The sequence below is a fragment of the Sus scrofa genome, chromosome 5, assembly GCF_054392235.1.
Source record: "Sus scrofa isolate SSC_HxYL_T2T_F1_AM1 chromosome 5, Sscrofa_HxYL_maternal_Yorkshire_Landrace_v2.0, whole genome shotgun sequence".
NCBI lineage: Eukaryota > Metazoa > Chordata > Mammalia > Artiodactyla > Suidae > Sus > Sus scrofa.
Window position 1 is genome coordinate 90,138,626 of NC_139387.1, and position 17,930 is coordinate 90,156,555.

At 44.3% G+C, this 17,930-nt stretch overlaps 1 protein-coding gene across 1 annotated transcript in view; it reads right to left on the reverse strand.

Moving 5' to 3' along the window:
* Positions 1 to 17,930, reverse strand: part of UTP20 (UTP20 small subunit processome component) — a 99,513-nt gene that overhangs the window by 64,642 nt on the left and 16,941 nt on the right. Inside the window, exons 13-21 of the mRNA XM_005664203.4 lie at positions 12,626 to 12,781; positions 12,390 to 12,478; positions 10,795 to 10,900; positions 7,161 to 7,311; positions 5,921 to 5,983; positions 4,755 to 4,913; positions 3,098 to 3,174; positions 1,802 to 1,881; positions 1,332 to 1,575 (exon numbers count right to left, since the gene is read on the reverse strand). Of these exons, the coding sequence (XP_005664260.2) occupies positions 1,332 to 1,575; positions 1,802 to 1,881; positions 3,098 to 3,174; positions 4,755 to 4,913; positions 5,921 to 5,983; positions 7,161 to 7,311; positions 10,795 to 10,900; positions 12,390 to 12,478; positions 12,626 to 12,781 (1,125 nt within the window). The remainder of the gene's footprint in view (positions 1 to 1,331; positions 1,576 to 1,801; positions 1,882 to 3,097; positions 3,175 to 4,754; positions 4,914 to 5,920; positions 5,984 to 7,160; positions 7,312 to 10,794; positions 10,901 to 12,389; positions 12,479 to 12,625; positions 12,782 to 17,930) is intronic.

The window sequence follows — 17,930 nt, forward strand, 5'->3', positions numbered from 1 at the left end:
CCTGCCAGGGATCAAAACTGCACCTCCTCAGTGACCCAAGCCACTGGAGTCAAATTCTTAACCCAGCATGCCACAGTGGGAACTCCTAAAAACAACCAACTCTCGATCTTCCCCACAAACCTGCAAACTTCTGCATTTCTCCCAACCTCAGTAAGTGGTAGTGACTCTCCTCCAGTTGCTCAGGCCGAAACCTTACAGACATCCTTGATTCCTCCCCTTCCTCCTTCCTGCACCCACCTCAATCCCTATTCCACACGTGATCTGTTAGCAAGTCTCACAGGCTAATCTAGTCGCAATTCTCCAAACATCTGTCTTCTTGAGTCGAAATCCTTCAAAAAGTGTCCAGAATTCACCCGCCTCGGATCATCTGCACTACTCCAGCCTTGGTCGAGTCACCATCGTTTCCTGGCCCAGTGTCGTGCACTCTCCTCCCAACTCCACTCCCTGGTCCCTCTACTCTCACCGCTGCCATCCCCCAGCTCATTCCCAATGGAGCAGCCAGGAAAATTCTCAAGAAAACTTAGGTCATGTCGTCCTTCTGTGTAAACGTTCCAATGGCTTTCCATCTCACTGTCAGTAAAAACCAAAGTCCTTACCATCACCTAAAGGCGTCACACAAATCTGGTCTCCTATTACCTTCTCGCCCTCACCTCCAACTGCTTTCCTCCCGGATCACCCTGGTGTAGCTATGCGACTTCCTTGCTGCTCCTTGAACAAGCCTGCCATGCTGTGGTTTGTGGCCTGCCTAGCCTGACCCTACACTCTTTTCCCGTGTATGGAAATGAGAGTTGAGAGTCGAAAACGTGCTTCGCTGATGGACCAGTACGGTCCTATGTAACACATCACTTTACAGTTTTAAAGCAATCCGACTCACCCAGCAAATCGGGTCAAAATAAAACAGTGTTTCAGAAAGTTCTGTTAATCTTTCAGAGCACATTCCTCAGCATCATGGGAAACACTTAAGAGGCTCCAAACAGTGGCTGGGGTTGAATTAACTGGAAAATACTTTTAAGCCTCAGGCAGGTAAGAAAACAACGAACAACAGGGCAAGAAACAACAAGGCCTTTGTACACTGGCCTAACTCAGTACAGCCTTTCTGATTTTGCAACTTGCAATTTTTTATTAACACCATTTGTGGGTTGGTTAAATTTTGATTTGTTTAAGTAGTGAACGAAACTAGTTCAGTTGTTATCTGATAAAGCCAGGGCTTTAGAGAGGTGCCAGTGATGACAGATGCACAAAGAGAACTCAGCTGATCTGGGGATTTAATCCTTTGCACCTTCTCTTTCTCACATCCCACCAGGCACATCCTCCTAGAAGAGAACACTTACTTGATAAATCTCAAAAAAAGCGGGGAAAGCTCCCTGGACCGTGGCTCTACCCTTTCGGGGAATTTTGCCAGAGCTCGCCAGAGTAAAAACCGAAAATTGGTATGGTCCAGTCTTTCCTGAAGGTTGGTTTTCAATGCGAACTGCTCGTGATAAAGGGCTCCGACGTGCCCTTCCTGAGTCTGCTCCCAGCGCGCATCTCCAATGGCCTTCTCCTCTTGGCCTGTGTCATTCTGCAGTTCCTTCTCTGCAAGAGAAAAGGTCACCATAACCACCAGAGAAATGCGAACTGTCCTATGTGTTTCTTCCAGGAAGGGCATTTCTTTCTCTAGTAACACAAGCAAACAATAAACCATAGCAAAGGTTATGAAATAGAATACCTTTCTTATCTGTTTCTCAATTTCATATGTAATTAAGCAATAAAAATCAAACAAGCAACCATTTTCCCCCAGCCCCCCTCCCTTCTTACATACCAGCATGTGTTGCTGCTCTTTCTAGATGTTCATAGTAGACTTTCCAAAATTGCTTATTTTCCATTTCGTGGGCATGAGAACTAAGAGGAAAGATCACAAAACAAAATATGTGCTGTGGTTCTTATTCAGAGATATCTTACAGGAAAAAAACCAAAGTGAAAGGACATAACTAAAATATGAAGTTATCCCTAAATGTGGGGTCGTAAACAACTTTTGTAGGTTTTTTTTCTTTTGCTTTTTTGGGGCTGCATTTGTGGCATATGGAGGTTCCCAGGCTAGGGGGTGAAATGGAGCTGCAGCTACCGGCCTACACACAGCCACAGCAGCTCAGGATCTGAGCCACGTCTTCGACCTACACCACAGCTCACAGCCATTCTGGATCCTTAACCCACTGAGCAAGGCCAGGGATCGAACTCATGTCCTCATGGATGCTAGTCAGATTCGTTAACTGCTGAGCCATGACGAGAAGTCTTGTACTTTTACTCTTGAAAATGCCTGCAAACAGTTTTGAGAGCCACACATAATATACTTCCAATCTAACAAAAAGACAGAGAAGACCATCTAAAGACCACTGTCTGCAAAAGACCAGATTTCTAGAAATGAGGTACAACATATGCATTTTTTATGTGATTATGAAGGTTCCTTTTACAGCTAGAGTTTTGGATACTAGACAGCAAGAGTTTTTTTAAATCCTTACATTTATTTACTTTTGTCTCTTTAGGGCTGCACCCCGAGGCATATGGAAGTTCCCAGGCTAAGGGTCGAATTGGAGCTGTAGTTGCAGGCCTATGCCAGAGCCAAAGCAGCGTAAGATCCGAGCTGCATCTGTGATCTATACCACAGCACACAGCAATGCTGGATCCTTAACCCACTGAGCAAGGCCAGGGATTGAACCTGTGTCCTCATGGATGCTAGTCAGATTCGTTTCCACTGAGCCACAACGGGAACTCCCTAAGGCCTTATTTTTAAATTAAAGTCTGCTTTAATGATTCAATATATATACATAAAAGTTCGATAATACTGATGTATAAAATAAAGTAAAAAGAGAAAGTTTTCCAAAGTTATTTCAAAGTACGGAGAAACTTACATAAAACACCTGAGTTGTCAAAAACTTGGCATCAGATAGAACAATTAATGACTATTTTTTTTCTTCACCGTGTTCCACAAAAGCTTTAAGATAGCTGTAAATACTGTACACTCCCACTCGTTTAAATCACACCCCAGAGTGTTAATACTGGCTCCATCATCCTGCAGTAGGAAAAGCATTACAGCTTCATCCATTTCACCCAGGCTCACCTTATGAGTTCGGTAACAGGATCCCAGAGAGCACTGAAGTTAACATATAACATGCCTAGTAAGTAACGAAGTGGCACCTGCAGACACAGAGGACGAGTTTAGTCAGGGGGTAGGGAGGGAGTAGTGGATCAGCACAGAAATGCAAATATCCTGACTCGGGCAACTTGAGGTTTGGAAAGAAGCTTGTTTTTTTTTTTTTTTCTTTCTTTTTTCTTTTTACAGCTACCTGTGGCATATGGAAGTTCCTGGACTATGGGTTGAATCGGAGTCTCAGCTGAGGCCTACACCGCAGCTTGTGACAACACTGGATCATTAATCCATTGAGCGAGGTCAGGGATTGAACCCATATCCTCAGGGATACGAGTCGGGTTCTTAATCCACTGAGCCACAACAGGAATTCCAAGAAGCCTGCGCTTTAAGAAAAAAGTTATGGGTAGCAGTCCAAAATCCAGTGTCAGTACTCTCCCTCCTCTCCTCGAAACGTCACCCTCTAGTTAACAGAGAAGAATGGCTAAAGCAAACACGGCGTTCCAACCCACTGCACATGTTCACGAATAAAGGATAAACCGTCTGAATAGACAGAATGGACTCATGATTAAACTCCATCACCTGGCAAGACAAAACCTGAACAGCAACCAATAAAGTGCAGGTGCCAAAGAACCCAGCAAAGGTTTCTGAAGGGCAGCTGCGGCCTCACTAGCAGATGTCTTGAGTTCTCAAAACTATAAGAAGGGTTCGGTTCAGAGGGTCTGAAGCTTTCTCAGTCATTGGAATAGCGTCATTGTTACCAGCACCCCTGCGTGCTGGGAAAGCAGCATGTGAAGTGGCACTTCTATTAGTACCTGGGGGTGGGGTGTTTGTATTCACTTCAAAGGCAGAGCCCTGTTCCCAAATGAAACAGAACACAGGACACTAATACATAAAACAGGTTAAGAACAGAACTGCTCTGATGGAAGGCAGAATGCCTCCACTTGGCCTTCTTCCCAAAGGGATCAGGATGCATCAAGGGTTATGGACAGAAAATCCCTGACACAAAAGGTGCAGGGCTGAGGTCGTGCGGCAGGGAACCAATCTGGAGAAGAGCAGCGGGCTGTTACGTCGTTCCTCCTGGGGCCACCTAACCACCTACCCTCACATACTCCGCACACACTCCGGAGAAGGGAGGAGAGCCAATTATTTCCACTGGTGAAGAGTCTGGCAGAGCCATTTATTTTATTTTATTTTTGTCTTTTCTAGGGCCACTCCTGCGGCATATGGAGCTTCCCAGGCTAGGGGTCGAATTGGAGCTGTAGCCACTGGCCTACGCCAGAGCCACAGCAACGCGGGATCCGAGCCTCATCTGCGACCTACACCACAGCTCACAGCAACGCCGGATCCTTAACCCACAGAGCAAGGCCAGGGACCGAACCCGCAACCTCATGGTTCCTAGTCGGATTCGTTAACCACTGGGCCCCAACGGGAACTCCTGGCAGAGCCATTTAACTCAAAGCATTGAACAGAACTGGGGATTTAGTTAGTTTTAAATTCATTTTTTAAACATTCTTATTTTAACAAAAAATTCTCTCTGTTTTGGAGTGTGTATGGGACTACTTGCCGTGCTCCGCTTTTCAAAGCCGGCTAAACAGATCTGGAATTAAAAAAAAAAACTTTTTTCTACCTCCTGTAAGGGCCCGTCGGGGACTGCAGTCTGCACCACATCATGTCTCAGCTTCCGCAGATGAAGCAGCTTCTCTCGGTAGTCGTTCACGGTGGCCGGAACAAGTTCTGCCTGGCGCAGTACAGCAAAGACAGACTGACGCTCCGAGAGCCCGTCATCCTGAATAGCGGAGGGAATCGGGAGGCAGGTCAGTATTTTGATTTTCCAAAAGGAACATTAAAGGTGACCAGAAGCCTAAAAAAGAAAAACTGGCAGATGTTACTGGTTTAAATCAAGTAAGCAACACTGTTCTTTTGAGCGAATGATTCATTTTTTGCCTTACACCATTCACTTTTTGATAAATGGTTTTAAATTTAGTGTCCAGCATAGACAGGACGAGTAAAAAAACAGGAAGGAAATTCAACATTTGTTGAAATAAAGAAAATGTATATATACTTCCACTGTATAATCCTACTTCTGGCAGAAGTAATTTCTCATCCTGGAGGGTAGTAATTTGCATATCCGAAATGCTTCCCGGTACAAAGATATCCGTGTAAGGATGTCAGGGCAACGTTGTCAGAAATGCAGAAGACTACAAACAACCCACCTAAGAACTCCACCAAGAAGGCACGTGTTAAAGCGGCTATTTTACTGTGGTGCGCTACTCAGAGATGTGAGGGAGGACCTGAGGTTTTGGTATGCAAAGACACCGTTTGCTTCAATTATGTGTGTGCCTACAACAGGTCTGAGAGAACGGTCACCAACCGACTGTGGGTTTTCAGTGGTGGCCTTGCTGGGAGGTGGGGTGGGGAAGTTTTTTGTCAATTTTATATTTACATAGTATTTGAATTTTTTGCAAAATTTTTATTTGGGGAAAAATATATCAAAGTACTTTTTTTTTTTGGTTTGTTTTTTTAGGGCACCTTTGGCCTATGGAAGTTCTCAGGCTAGGGGTCAAATTGGAGCTACAGCTGCCAGCCTACGTCGCAGCCACAGCAACACCAGATCCAAGCCACATCTGTGACCTATACCAAAGCTTGTGGCAAGGCCAGACCCTTAACCCACTGAGCAAGGCCAGGGATTGAACTTGAGTGAGTCCTCATGGATACTAGTTGGGTTTGTTACCACTATGGGAACTCCTTAAATTACATTTTTAAAAAGTTACCTGAATGGAACAACTAAAATACCTCCATTAATTCCGGAAGCCGAACCTCAAAGTGGTTTAGGATCCTTATTGTCAAAAGCCGAATCTAGAGAAATCAAAAGGCATATCAAACGCCAAGGTTTTACAAGTAAGAAGAAACTGATGAAGAGTCAGTGACATCTAAGTTTCATGGGATTATGAAAAATGTACCACCTGTCAGAGTAGTGCTATTATTCTCTTATTTCATATTCAACACCAATCACACCTTACTCAAATGGTCCATGGAACAATTAACGACCAGACTAGATTGAAAAGATAAGGCTGCCCATAAAATCATGTCGCATCTTTGAACTATAAGCATCTTTATAATAATGAGAAGCATCTGTATCTTTTTATTTTTTTTATGGCTGTACCCATGGCATGTGGATGTTCCTGGGCCAAGGATGGAACCCGTGCCACAGAAGAGACCCAAGCAGCTGCAGTGACACTGCTAGATCCTTAACCCATCATGCCACAAGAGAACGCCCATGAAGAATCTAATTAAGCTAACAACTCCACTGAAATTAGCGATTTCCATTTCTCTTTTTTTTTTTATCTTGACCCAGTGAGTTTATTTGAGTCACAGACTCAGAATCCAACCTTTAAATCATCTAATCAGACATTTCATTTTATAAATGAGGATCTGCAAAGCCCAGATAAATAAAATTACTTGTCCATGGTCCCACAGCCAGTTAGTGGCAAAGCCTACAGAATACAGGCTAATAATGTAAGGCTTGCTCCTGGCAAAAGCTGTGCTCATTACAAAAAATGTACAAAATACCAAAAAGGATAAAACCATCCAAATTCCATCACTTAAACATGATGAGTATTTTTACATAAGCATATATTTTTTCATTAAATTTTATTTAAAAAATTTAAGCCCTGACTTTTTTCATTTGTAATGCAATTTTCACTTCTAAATAATGCATTCGGGTATTTCTATATGACTGAATGAGCAGCAGAATCACCTAGAAGGCTTTAAAAAAATCATGCAGACTGTTCACTTCCACCCCATGCCCACTGAATCAGAATTTTGGGATTGTGGGGACCCAGAACTTATATTTTTAATAAGCTCCCCAATTAACCCTGCTGCAGTCAGTTTGTAGGTCAGTGTTTAGGAATCACTGCTTTACATAGAAATCACCCCATAGCAGTATTTTCTGATTAAGGGGTTCTGACAACCACTGGCAATACATATAGAGACAAAAGATGAGAGACAAAAAAACACCACAAAACCACAGTACCTTGGATATGCCAGTTGAAATGTTGGCTTGTAACTTGGGATATAATTCCATTAAAGCTTCCTCCGAAAGTGGCCCTCTGCAGCCACATAAGGATAATCTCTGATAATAGAGATCAGCCAACAGCAACACAGATGGCTCTGAAGGAAACGCTCTGCAATGAGATATTTATTAGACCCAAACTGCACCGCACGCCCCAGAGAATTCAGGCTACAATAGAAACCACAGAAAATGATCACAGATGAGGGAAATGTACAAGGGAGCAGGTGCAAGTTTTATGAGGACATTTAGCATCCCTTCAGAAATGAACTTCAGGTCCAGCAACAGTGCGTCACGGGCTCAAGGACAGACACACAGCCAGCTGGAGGCAGAGGCAGGATTATAACACAGGATTTTCACCAAAGTCCAATGCTGTCTTTTCAGTCCCTATACTTGTAAATGACAGGGACATATGGGAGGGTGTATAATAGTCACTGAGTGTTTTCCATGTGCCAGGCATGAGCTGCAAGGGAAGCAGTACAGCACAGGCATCTGGCATCTGTGGCCATCTGACCCATCGGCGGGGGTCAGAGCCCAGGTCTGAGCCAGCCCATCATCATCAGCAGCAGCAGTCTTACCCCGGGCAAGCCGCTCAATGTACTTTCCTCCAACGAATGCTTACTGAGTGTCTACCATGTACCAGAGACTTTTCTAGATACCGTAAATAGCAAGAAACCAAGCTCCTAACCTCCTGGAGCTTAACTCTAACAAGAGAAGAGGAAAGCCTATAAATAAATAAGCTAGCAAATAGTAAGTATGACCAGTAAGATGGTGGAGAAAAAAGTGAATCAGGAGGCGGCTGGACTGATGCAGTGGGGGGGGCACTATTTGATATGGGGGTGTCATGGAAAGCAGACTGAGGATGGAAGAACCGAGCTCCAGGAGCCCTGGAAGGAAAGCAACCAGACAGAGGGAGCAGCGACGCTAAGTCGCAGACAGGCATGCTCGTCTACGTGAGGAGAATCCAGGAGACGGGTCCAGCTGGAACAGAGGGAACAAGGAGCTGGGATGAGGTGCAGCAAGGGCTTAGATCACAGAGCCCCAAAGAACACAGTCGGGACTCCGGAGTTCAGCCCTCATGAGCTGGGCACCGCTAGAGCAGGGTTTCTTCTCAGCGGCCCTGCTGACTGTGCGGGCCAAGGGACTGTCTACTGGGGAGGCAGCCTGTGCCCTGCAGGATGCTCCTCTAGCCACCAGACCCCAGGAGCAGCCAAAAATGGTTCCATCATCTCCCCAGTCATTGGCAAAAGAGTGATGTGGCCTCTCTTTCATTTAAAACAATCATCCTGGTTGTTGGGTACAACACAGAGAGCAGCAGAGCAAGGGTGGAAGTGGGGAAACCTGCTAGGAGGCTACCGCCATCATCCAGGTGGGAGACGGTGGTTTAGACCAGGGTGGGCAGCCGAGCTGAGCAGGAGAACCCCAGTTCCCCCTTCTATAATGTGAACAGAACCTATAGTTCAGGCAGCTGTTGTGAGGATTACATTAAACAATGCACGGAAAGTCCTCAGAAGAGTGACCCGCACAGAATCAAAACCCAAGAAATGCAATTCGTATTTTGCTATTACTGCATGCCTGCTCTAATTCCATCTCCTCGAGGGAAGGAGTGCCCTTTCCTTTTGAGAGAGGACAACTTTGGGATTAACTAACTTGCTCCAGGCTATCTAGCTAGTAAGTGCTGGAGACAAGGTTCAAATCCACCTTGTTTTGGCCTTAAAACCCATGGCTGAACTAGTAACTGGCGCGGCACTGAGCCCAGAGGCCTCCATCTACAACTTTTACCAGTGGAAGCTTACAACAACACCCTCCAAGCCAACCCTCTCTTGTTAGAGGCTTCCAGGCCTCCAAGGCTAAGTCGCCTACCTAAGAGGCCAGCTGGCCTTCCCCAGAGGACAAATCCCACTCTGTTCTGTTTCAAAACCTCCACAAATGCCTTACATTGTTCCCACCAAAGAATACGGTGTGAGAAGTTTAAACAAAATGATTTTATTCTGTTTTTACTTTTATGTCTTTTTGCCATTTCTTGGGCTGCTCCCGTGGCATGTGGAGCTTCCCAGGCTAGAGGTCGAATCAGAGCTGTAGCCACCAGCCTACGCCACAGCCACAGCAACCTGGGATCCGAGCTGCGTCTGCGACCTACACCACAGCTCACGGCAACGCCAGATCCTTAACCCACTGAGCAAGGCCAGGGATCAAACCCACAACCTCAGGTTCCTGGTCAGATTCATTAACCACTGAGCCACAACGGGAACTCCATAAACAGAATGATTTTAAAAAGGGAGGGGGATATGTGTACATATACACAAGTAATATGATAAGTAGGATGATAGCAAAGAAAAACTCCTCCTTCAAGGAATTTAAAGCAATTCAATTAACAATGGGGAGGGGGCGGCTTCACGGAGAGACGTGGGAACATACAGGCACCCCGGATCACAGCAACCAGGCCCCTAATTGGCCTCCTGCCTCCTCCCTCAGTCTCTTCTCCGGGTACTGGCTAGAGTGATCCTGGTTTGGTCTAAGTCACTCCCTGGCCAAAAACCTTCCCGTACCTTCCCCCTTCACTCAGAGAAAAGGCTCAAGGCCATACAAGGATCAAAAGTCAAACACTGCCTGCCACCCCCACCTCCTCTTCTACTGCCCGCTCCTCACTCCACTTGGCTACAATCGTTCCCTGCTGCCCATGCCAGGCACCCGCATCTCCCTCAGGTCTGGAACAGAGCACCCCAGGTCCCAGACAGCCCTGAAGCTTAGTGCCGTGCTGCTCCCAGGTTTCTGCTCAAACGTTTCCTTCTTGGTGAGGCCTTCCCTAGTTAAAACGCCCACTGTCCCCTGCCTCTACTCTCCCCAGCCCCCGACTCTGCTGTAATATTTTTACTACCATCTCACAGGCTATTTATTTTACTTATTTATTTTGATTAGTGTCTCTTCTTGCTGGTGTTAGCTCCATGAAGGCAGGGAATTTTGTTTCATTCACTATGTTTCCCAGTGCCTAGAACCAGGCCTGGTACATGAGAAAAGCAAATGAATATTTATAAATGAAATAAATGAGTCAGTCTGTTTTTAAAAGCATAGGAATAGAATGGACTAGACTCCAGAAAGAGAAGCAAACCCAGGTTTTCCAAAGGCCTGACTTTTGGAAAGGGGGCTAAGCTGAGCAGTGATTGGCTATCAGTAACGGCCCCACACTACGACCCAAACCAAAATAAACTTAAGAAACTGAAAGCTGGATTGTTTTGGTATATAGTAAAAGGACCAGAAGGAAGTTTGGAAAAGTGCGAAATGTGTCAAGCAGAGAAAGACTATGAAGAAGAGGCAGAAATGCGAATGCTAGAATTACCATGCAACGTCAAGTGACTTGCATTAAATAGCCACTACGTTCTGTGACACCAATTCGCACGCACAGGGAAACACCCCCCGGCAAAGATGAATCTGCATTTCAAGACTGTATCTGAAAATGTGCTTATTTTAATTGGATGATTTAAATCAATAATTCCTATGTGAGTACAGCTTTGTTAAAAAACAGATCCAAGGTTCTGCAAACACAGAAGCCTCTATCTTTCCTTCATTATGAAGCTGCATGGAAGACAGGTTTACTCACAACACCAAGTTCTTCACACGTTCCACAGGGACCAGATGAAGGAGTTCAGAAGACTCTTCCAAACTCAGCAGAGTGTTTACAGCTTGACAAAGAACAAATAAGTTTCCTAAAGGCAAAAAAACCAGGAGAAACCTGATTGTTTATTTCTTTGACATGAATCAGACATCTCATTTATCCAGCACTTGCTACTTACACAGTTCTTAAAGTGAATCTGTGTCTTCTACAGGATTACCTGTCAAATGCCAGAATATAACAGAACCTGAAAAGAGGCTCCAAGCCTTATGTTTTAACTTTCTCAAGAGAAACTATACTCAGAAACAGAACAGAAATGTATGTTCCCTCTACCTGAGACGAGGAGAAAATGGGATGGTTCTACTGACTGGTATTATCAGGAGTAGTGGCCGGTGTGAGGAGAAGGGACCTAGACTTCTCAAAATCAACTCATGTTGATTTTATGACTTCAGTTTATAAGCAGCCACACCTCCAATGGCTACTACCCATAATCCACTCAATTTATATTACTTAGACAATCATTTAATCCTAGATCAGAGGTCAGAATACCTGCTTTTAAACTGCTGTTCTCCGGACTTATAGTTGCCAAGGGAGAGGGGGAGGAAGTGGGATGGACTGGGAGTGTGGGGTTCATAGATGCAAACCATTGCATTTGGAGTGGATAAGCAATGAGATCCTGCTACTGTATAGCACAGGGAACTATATCCAGTCACTTTGACAGAACATGATGGAGGATAGTGTGAGAAAAAGAACATATATACATCTATGTATGACTGGGTCACTTTGCTATACAGTAGAAATTGATGGAACACTGTAAATCAATTACAATGGAAAAAATAAAAATCATAAAATTAAAACAACTAAATAAATTGCTATTCTCAGCTAGTGGGAGGAAATGGACAAGCAAATGGACAAGGAAGTAGTGTTTGGGGCAGGGCAGCCAAATTATTCTGCCTGGATGAGTCATGAAGCCCTCCTAGAGTTTCTGTGCTTGAGCTGAAGGGTTTTTTTGGGGGGGGCTAAGCACACCACACGGTATGTGATATGGAAGTTCCCAGGCCAGGAATTGAACCTGCACCAAAGCAGTATCCCCAAACTGCTGCAGTGACCACACCAGATCCTGAACCCACTTCGCCACAAGAGAACTCCTGGAGCTGAGTTTGCAAAGCTAAGTAAAAGTTCACCCAGTGATGAAAGGACTCCAGGCGCAAGAAAGGGCAGCCACGGGGTGCACAAGAAAGCGGGGAAGCGCATGCCTGGAGCACAAATGTACGCCGGGGCCAGCCTGGGCACGGGAGATGGGGAACAAGACACAAGCTGGGGCTCAAAGTTGAGTCTGAGCTCTCCGACCATGGCAGCCCGCCGATCTTCTGCCTTTGGACTTGGCTAATGTTCAAGCTGTCCCGACCTTGTCACACTACCAAGGACAAGCACAACGCCTCCATCTTAGCCTTTTTCCCTATTTACAGACGGGCTTTCTGCCAGGACACAATGTTCGGACTATTCTCCAGGATCCGTGTGTTGAGATACCCTGAGCGTGCCAGAAAAGACAGGCCAGAGAATCAATGGCGACTCTAACTGACCTTTTCCAAAGCTCCCTCTGTCAACAGTCACGAACAGTGACTCAATGAAGCCGGTGACCAGGGGTATCACCTTCTCCTTCTCCAGGGGTCTGTCCAAGAAATGGGGAGACAAAGGGAAATGCTCAAACTGGCATTCAATGGCTTCTTCATAAAACAGAAAGAAAAAAAAAAAAAAGCTACTCTTTTCATCAGCATGCTAAAACACCTCTCAAATAAAACACAGTTGATCTTCTTACCTAATATGAGGTAACACGACAAGGGCTGCCCAAGACCATGAAAGGTAAGTAGTATCATTATTTGGGGGTAACTGAATTATAGACAAAAGATGATCCAATACTGAGATCTGTTCTTTTCCTCCCTTGGACCTGGTCTTCTTCTGTCTTATATAGGATCTGAAGGAAGAAAAGACAAATATTTAAAACAAAAGAATGTAACTGCTCTTTCCCTTTGAAGTTTGAAGTAAAATCGGTTCCTTTCCATAAGTGGAGCATCAGCAGGGAGCAGAGAACTGGGAGTGATGACTGAATACCAAAAACTAAACAAATGTGGGTCATTTACTGATTTTCAGCAAAAAACCTTTTCAATCCCGTTGCTTTTATTTTCATCTATGTTCTATTTTAATTTGCTTCATAAACTAAAGAAAGTATCTTCCAGTTTTAGGTACTCTTTCTGTATTTTGTGCTGATGGACACCTTTTTAAGAACTGGAGAGGTAGTTTATTGGCCTGAACTAATATCCTCTACCACCCCCTCCTTTCTGACATGAATTCTACTGCTTCACAAATGTAGAATGACGTTGCAAAGGAATCGTGGTGTTTGATAAATGTCACTAAAATGACTACGACTTAAATGTAAATGTAACTTTCTCTGCTGCTTTAATCTGATAAACAGTTACTCACCAATGTTTTCTTTTCTTTTTCTTTTCTTTTTTTATGGCCTCACCTGCAGCATATGGAAGTTTCCAGGCTAGGGGCTGAATCAGAGGTGCAGCTGCAGGCTTACTCCACAGCCACAGTAATACTAGATCCAAGCTGCCTCTGTGACCTACACTGCAGCTTGCAGCAATGCCAGATCCTTAACCTACTGAGCGAGGCCAGTTTGAACTCGCATCCTCACAGACACTATGTCAGGTTCTTAACTAGCTGAGCCACAAGAGGAATTGCTCAACCATATTTTCTGATAAAACATTCTGTTTTAGATACCTTTTTCTTTGGTGCTATTCTTTTCTTTTTTTTTTTCCTTTTTTGGCCATGCTTGTGGCATAAGTTCCTGGCCCATGGACTGAACTTGCGCCACAGCAGTGACAACGTCAGATCCTTAACCACCAGGCCACCAGGGAACTCCACTTGGGCACTATTCTGGTTTGCCACTTTATTTTTGCCAATGAATTATACCTCAGTCCTATTTAAAAGACAAATCTAATGGAAAGCAAAGTTATAGAAACAAGGAAAATAATCTGTTTTTAACATTTATCCTCCATGGCCAGTTCGGTGAACTTGCTATGGAACAGAAGTAGAACATCAGGTTTTTATTCCCGTGCTCTACCATTAAAGTTAACCAAAAAAAGGTGCCTTCTCTTTTGTTTCACATTTATCAGGATATTGAATGTTCATAAATTTTGTTAGATAATTAAGTTAATTTTATTGTTAATTTCTAAAAGTCACTATACCTTGATATCCAGTGTTTTTAGTATTAACCATGACTCAATAATCCGCAAAAATCTTACAAATAGAATATTGAGATGCTTTATAAAGGTAGGTCATTAGTTGCCATCTCATCCCCCTGCCAATGAGCTCCTCCCATAAAACCCACTCCTTACCTCACCCTGTAAGGCCTTGTGTGATCTGACCCTCACCCCCTTCACTCACTTCCCCTCATTCCACTCACCTCCTTACTCAGTGCTCTTTACCCGCACAGACACACAGCCTTTCCTCTTGTTCCTTGAACAAACCAGGCTCATTCCCATCCCAGAGCCTTTGCAGTAACTTCCCTCTGCCTGAAAAGCTTTTCACTCAGCCTTACCTTGCAAGGCTGGATGCGTCCATCATTACACGGGACCAAGGATCCCCTCTGGACAGACATAGTGCTGACTCTCTCTCTTTTTTTTGGTCTTTTTGTCTGTTTAGGGCCACACCCACTGCATTTGTCTTTTTGTGTGTTTAAGGCCGCACCCACTGCATTTGGAGGTTCCCAGGGTAGGGGTTGAACTGGAGCTGTAGCTGCTGGCCTATGCCACAGCCACAGCAACACCAGATCCAAGCTGCATCTGCAACCTACACCACAGCTCGTGGCAACACCAGATCCTTAACCCACTGAGCGAGGCCAGGGATCAAACCTGCATCCTCATGAATGCTAGTCAGATTCATTTCCACTGAGCCATGATGGGAACTCCTGTCTGTCTACTCTCTCTGAATGCCTCGCTTTATTTTTATCACCATCTAAAATTACCTTATTTGTTTATCTGCCTCACATGCCTCCCTCCTCAAGAATGTCATCTCCCCCAAAGAAGAAACTTTTTTCTTTTTCATCATTAAATCCCAGGGCCTAGAACAGTGCCTGATACAATAAATATCTGTCAAATGACATAATACTAAGTGCACCACAAAGGAACTCCTCTATAATCTCCTTTTATTCTCATAACAAATCTGTGAGATGAGTGGATGGACTGTGACCAGGAATATTCAGACAAAGGTGACCATTCATATATGCATTCTTGGGGGTGAGGCAAGATTTCTCAGAGAAAGAAACACAGAACCTGTGGCACTTGCCCTAGGTTAATATGCCTACGTTTATTTATTTATTCTTATCGTGTCACATTCCTAGGAGGATTTGAGACAGCTGAGATGGTGAAGCAAGAAGGTTTGACCTGAGCCCCTTGGCCTCACCTCACGGAAGCCGACAAAGCAGTTTCACTCCCACTGCCCAGAACCCAAAAATGTGGCCACTTGCAAGGAACCTGCCTGTTGGAGACTGGCTTGGTATTGCAAACATCAAAAGGAAACGTCCAAGAAAATAATTCTACAGGAGTTACTCATTACCCATTCCTCAGGAATCAGAGCTTAGCAAAGTCAAAAACCAACAGGGTTCTGTTAATAGGTTTTGCTAGAGAAGCTACTTTGAAAGTGGGCAGAGACCAAGAGGTGAAGAATCTGCGTTTCCTCCAGATTCTCATGCTGATCAGAATCAAAAGCCAACTCTGCTGTGTGACCGGGGGACAAGGACACCAACCTTGAGGAATGCTGCTGTGATACTTCAACCTGAGTACTCAGCACAAACTCAAGGAATGCAGCAACACGTCTGACTCACCCAATAGAAATAAGAGTTATTTATTCCTATGTATGTATTCCTATCTATAAACACATAGGAATGATAAGGGAATTGGTTTCTGGATCTTTAATTTCTAGAAGTATGCTCATTAAACTATTTAAAAAATAGTAAGCAGAATCCTATCAAATATTTACATAAACTGTATTTTCAACTTCCAGAGAGTATACACTGTCTTTAATGAAATTCAGAAAGTAATCCATGGCCCTTTTAACAATTCAAACAATGCAAAGGTATATAATCTGAAAGTTAATAGTTGGAGGTCCCACTGCGGCTCAGTAGTAGCAAATCTGACTAGTATTTGACTAGTGTCCATGAGGATGCAGATTTCATCCCTGGCCCTGCTCAGTGGGTTAAGGATCCGACACTGCCATGAGCTGCAGTGTAGGTCACAGACGCGGCTCGGATCCCACATAGCTGTGGCTGCGGTGTAGCCCGGCAGCTGCAGCTCCAATTCAACCCCTAGCCTGGGAACTTCCACATGCTGCGGGTATGGCCCTAAAAAGCAAATAAATAAATAAATAAATAAATGCTAATAGTCATTTCTTTCTTCCCTTACAATCCTGATATAAACAAAGGTAACAGTTTTGTCTATCTTTAGGGAGATGTCGAGTCTCCCCAAATTAACCTGTAGATTCACTGCAAGTCAAAACAAAAATCCCTGCAAGGTTTTTTTGTAGATATGGACAAGAAGTTTCTTCTAAAATGTATACAGAGGGGCAAAGGACCAGAATAGATGGAACAATTTTGAAAAAGAATACGGTGGAAGAAATTTTTTTCAGGATTTCCAGATTAATTTAAGCTATAGTAATAAAACATAATGATAGTAAGTGTGGTAGTAGAGGAGGACAGACACATAGATCAATGCAACAGAACCAAGAGCCCAGAAATAGACCCATGCATTTATGTCCGGCTGATTTTTTTTTTTTTTTTTTTTTTTGTCTTTTTGTCTTTTGTTGTTGTTGTTGTTGTTGTTGCTATTTCTTGGGCCGCTCCCACGGCATATGGAGGTTCCCAGGCTAGGGGTCCAATCGGAGCTGTAGCCACCGGCCTACGCCAGAGCCACAGCAACGCGGGATCCGAGCCACGTCTGCAACCTTCACCACAGCTCACGGCAACGCCGGATCGTTAACCCACTGAGCAAGGGCAGGGACCGAACCCGCAACCTCATGGTTCCTAGTCGGATTCGTTAACCACTGCGCCACGACGGGAACTCCCCCGGCTGATTTTTGACAAAGGTGCCAAAGCAGTTCAATGAGAAAGAACACCTTTCTCAACCACTGTTGCCAGAGCAGTGGACATTCACAGGCAAAAAAAGAAACTTGGCCTAAACTTCACATCTTATGTAAAAATTAAATAAATAGATCATGGACTTAAACGTAAAACATAAAATTACAAAACTGAAAGAAAAACAGGAAAAAATACTCAGAACCTAGAGTTAGGCAAAGTATTATTAAACTTGACATCAGGAGTTCCTGTCGTGGCGCAGTGGTTAACGAATCCGACTAGGAACCATGAGGTTGCGGGTTCGGTCCCTGCCCTTGCTCAGTGGGTTAACGATCCGGCGTTGCCGTTAGCTGTGGTGTAGGTTGCAGACGCGGCTCGGATCCCGCGTTGCTGTGGCTCTGGCATAGGCCGGTGGCTACAGCTCCGATTCAACTCCTGGCCTGGGAACCTCCATATGCTGCGGGAGCGGCCCAAGAAATAGCAACAACAACAACAACAATAGATCGTTAAATAAAATAAATTATAATAAACTGTTAAAAAAAAATAAAATAAACGACATCAAAAACATTATCTAGGAGTTCCCCTCGTGGCTCAGTGGTTAATGAATCCGACTAGGAACCATGAGGTTGCAGGTTCGATCCCTGGCCTTGCTCAGTGGGTCAAGGATCTAGTGTTGCTGTGAGCTGTGGTGTAGGTCGCAGACACAGTTCGGATCCCATGTTGCTGTGGCTCTGGCGTAGGCTGGTGGCTATGGCTCCGATTCCACCCCTAGCCTGGGAACCTCCATATGCCGTGGGAGCGGCCCAAGAAAATGGTAAAAAAAAAAAAAAAAAAAAAGACAAACCCCCCCCCCAAAAACAAAAAAATATTATCCACAAGGAAGAGTTGATAAATTGGACCTCATCAAAATTTAAAATTTTGATCTGTGAAAAATATTTTAAGTGAAGAAAGATAAGCTATACACTGGGAGAAAATATTTGCAAATCACATA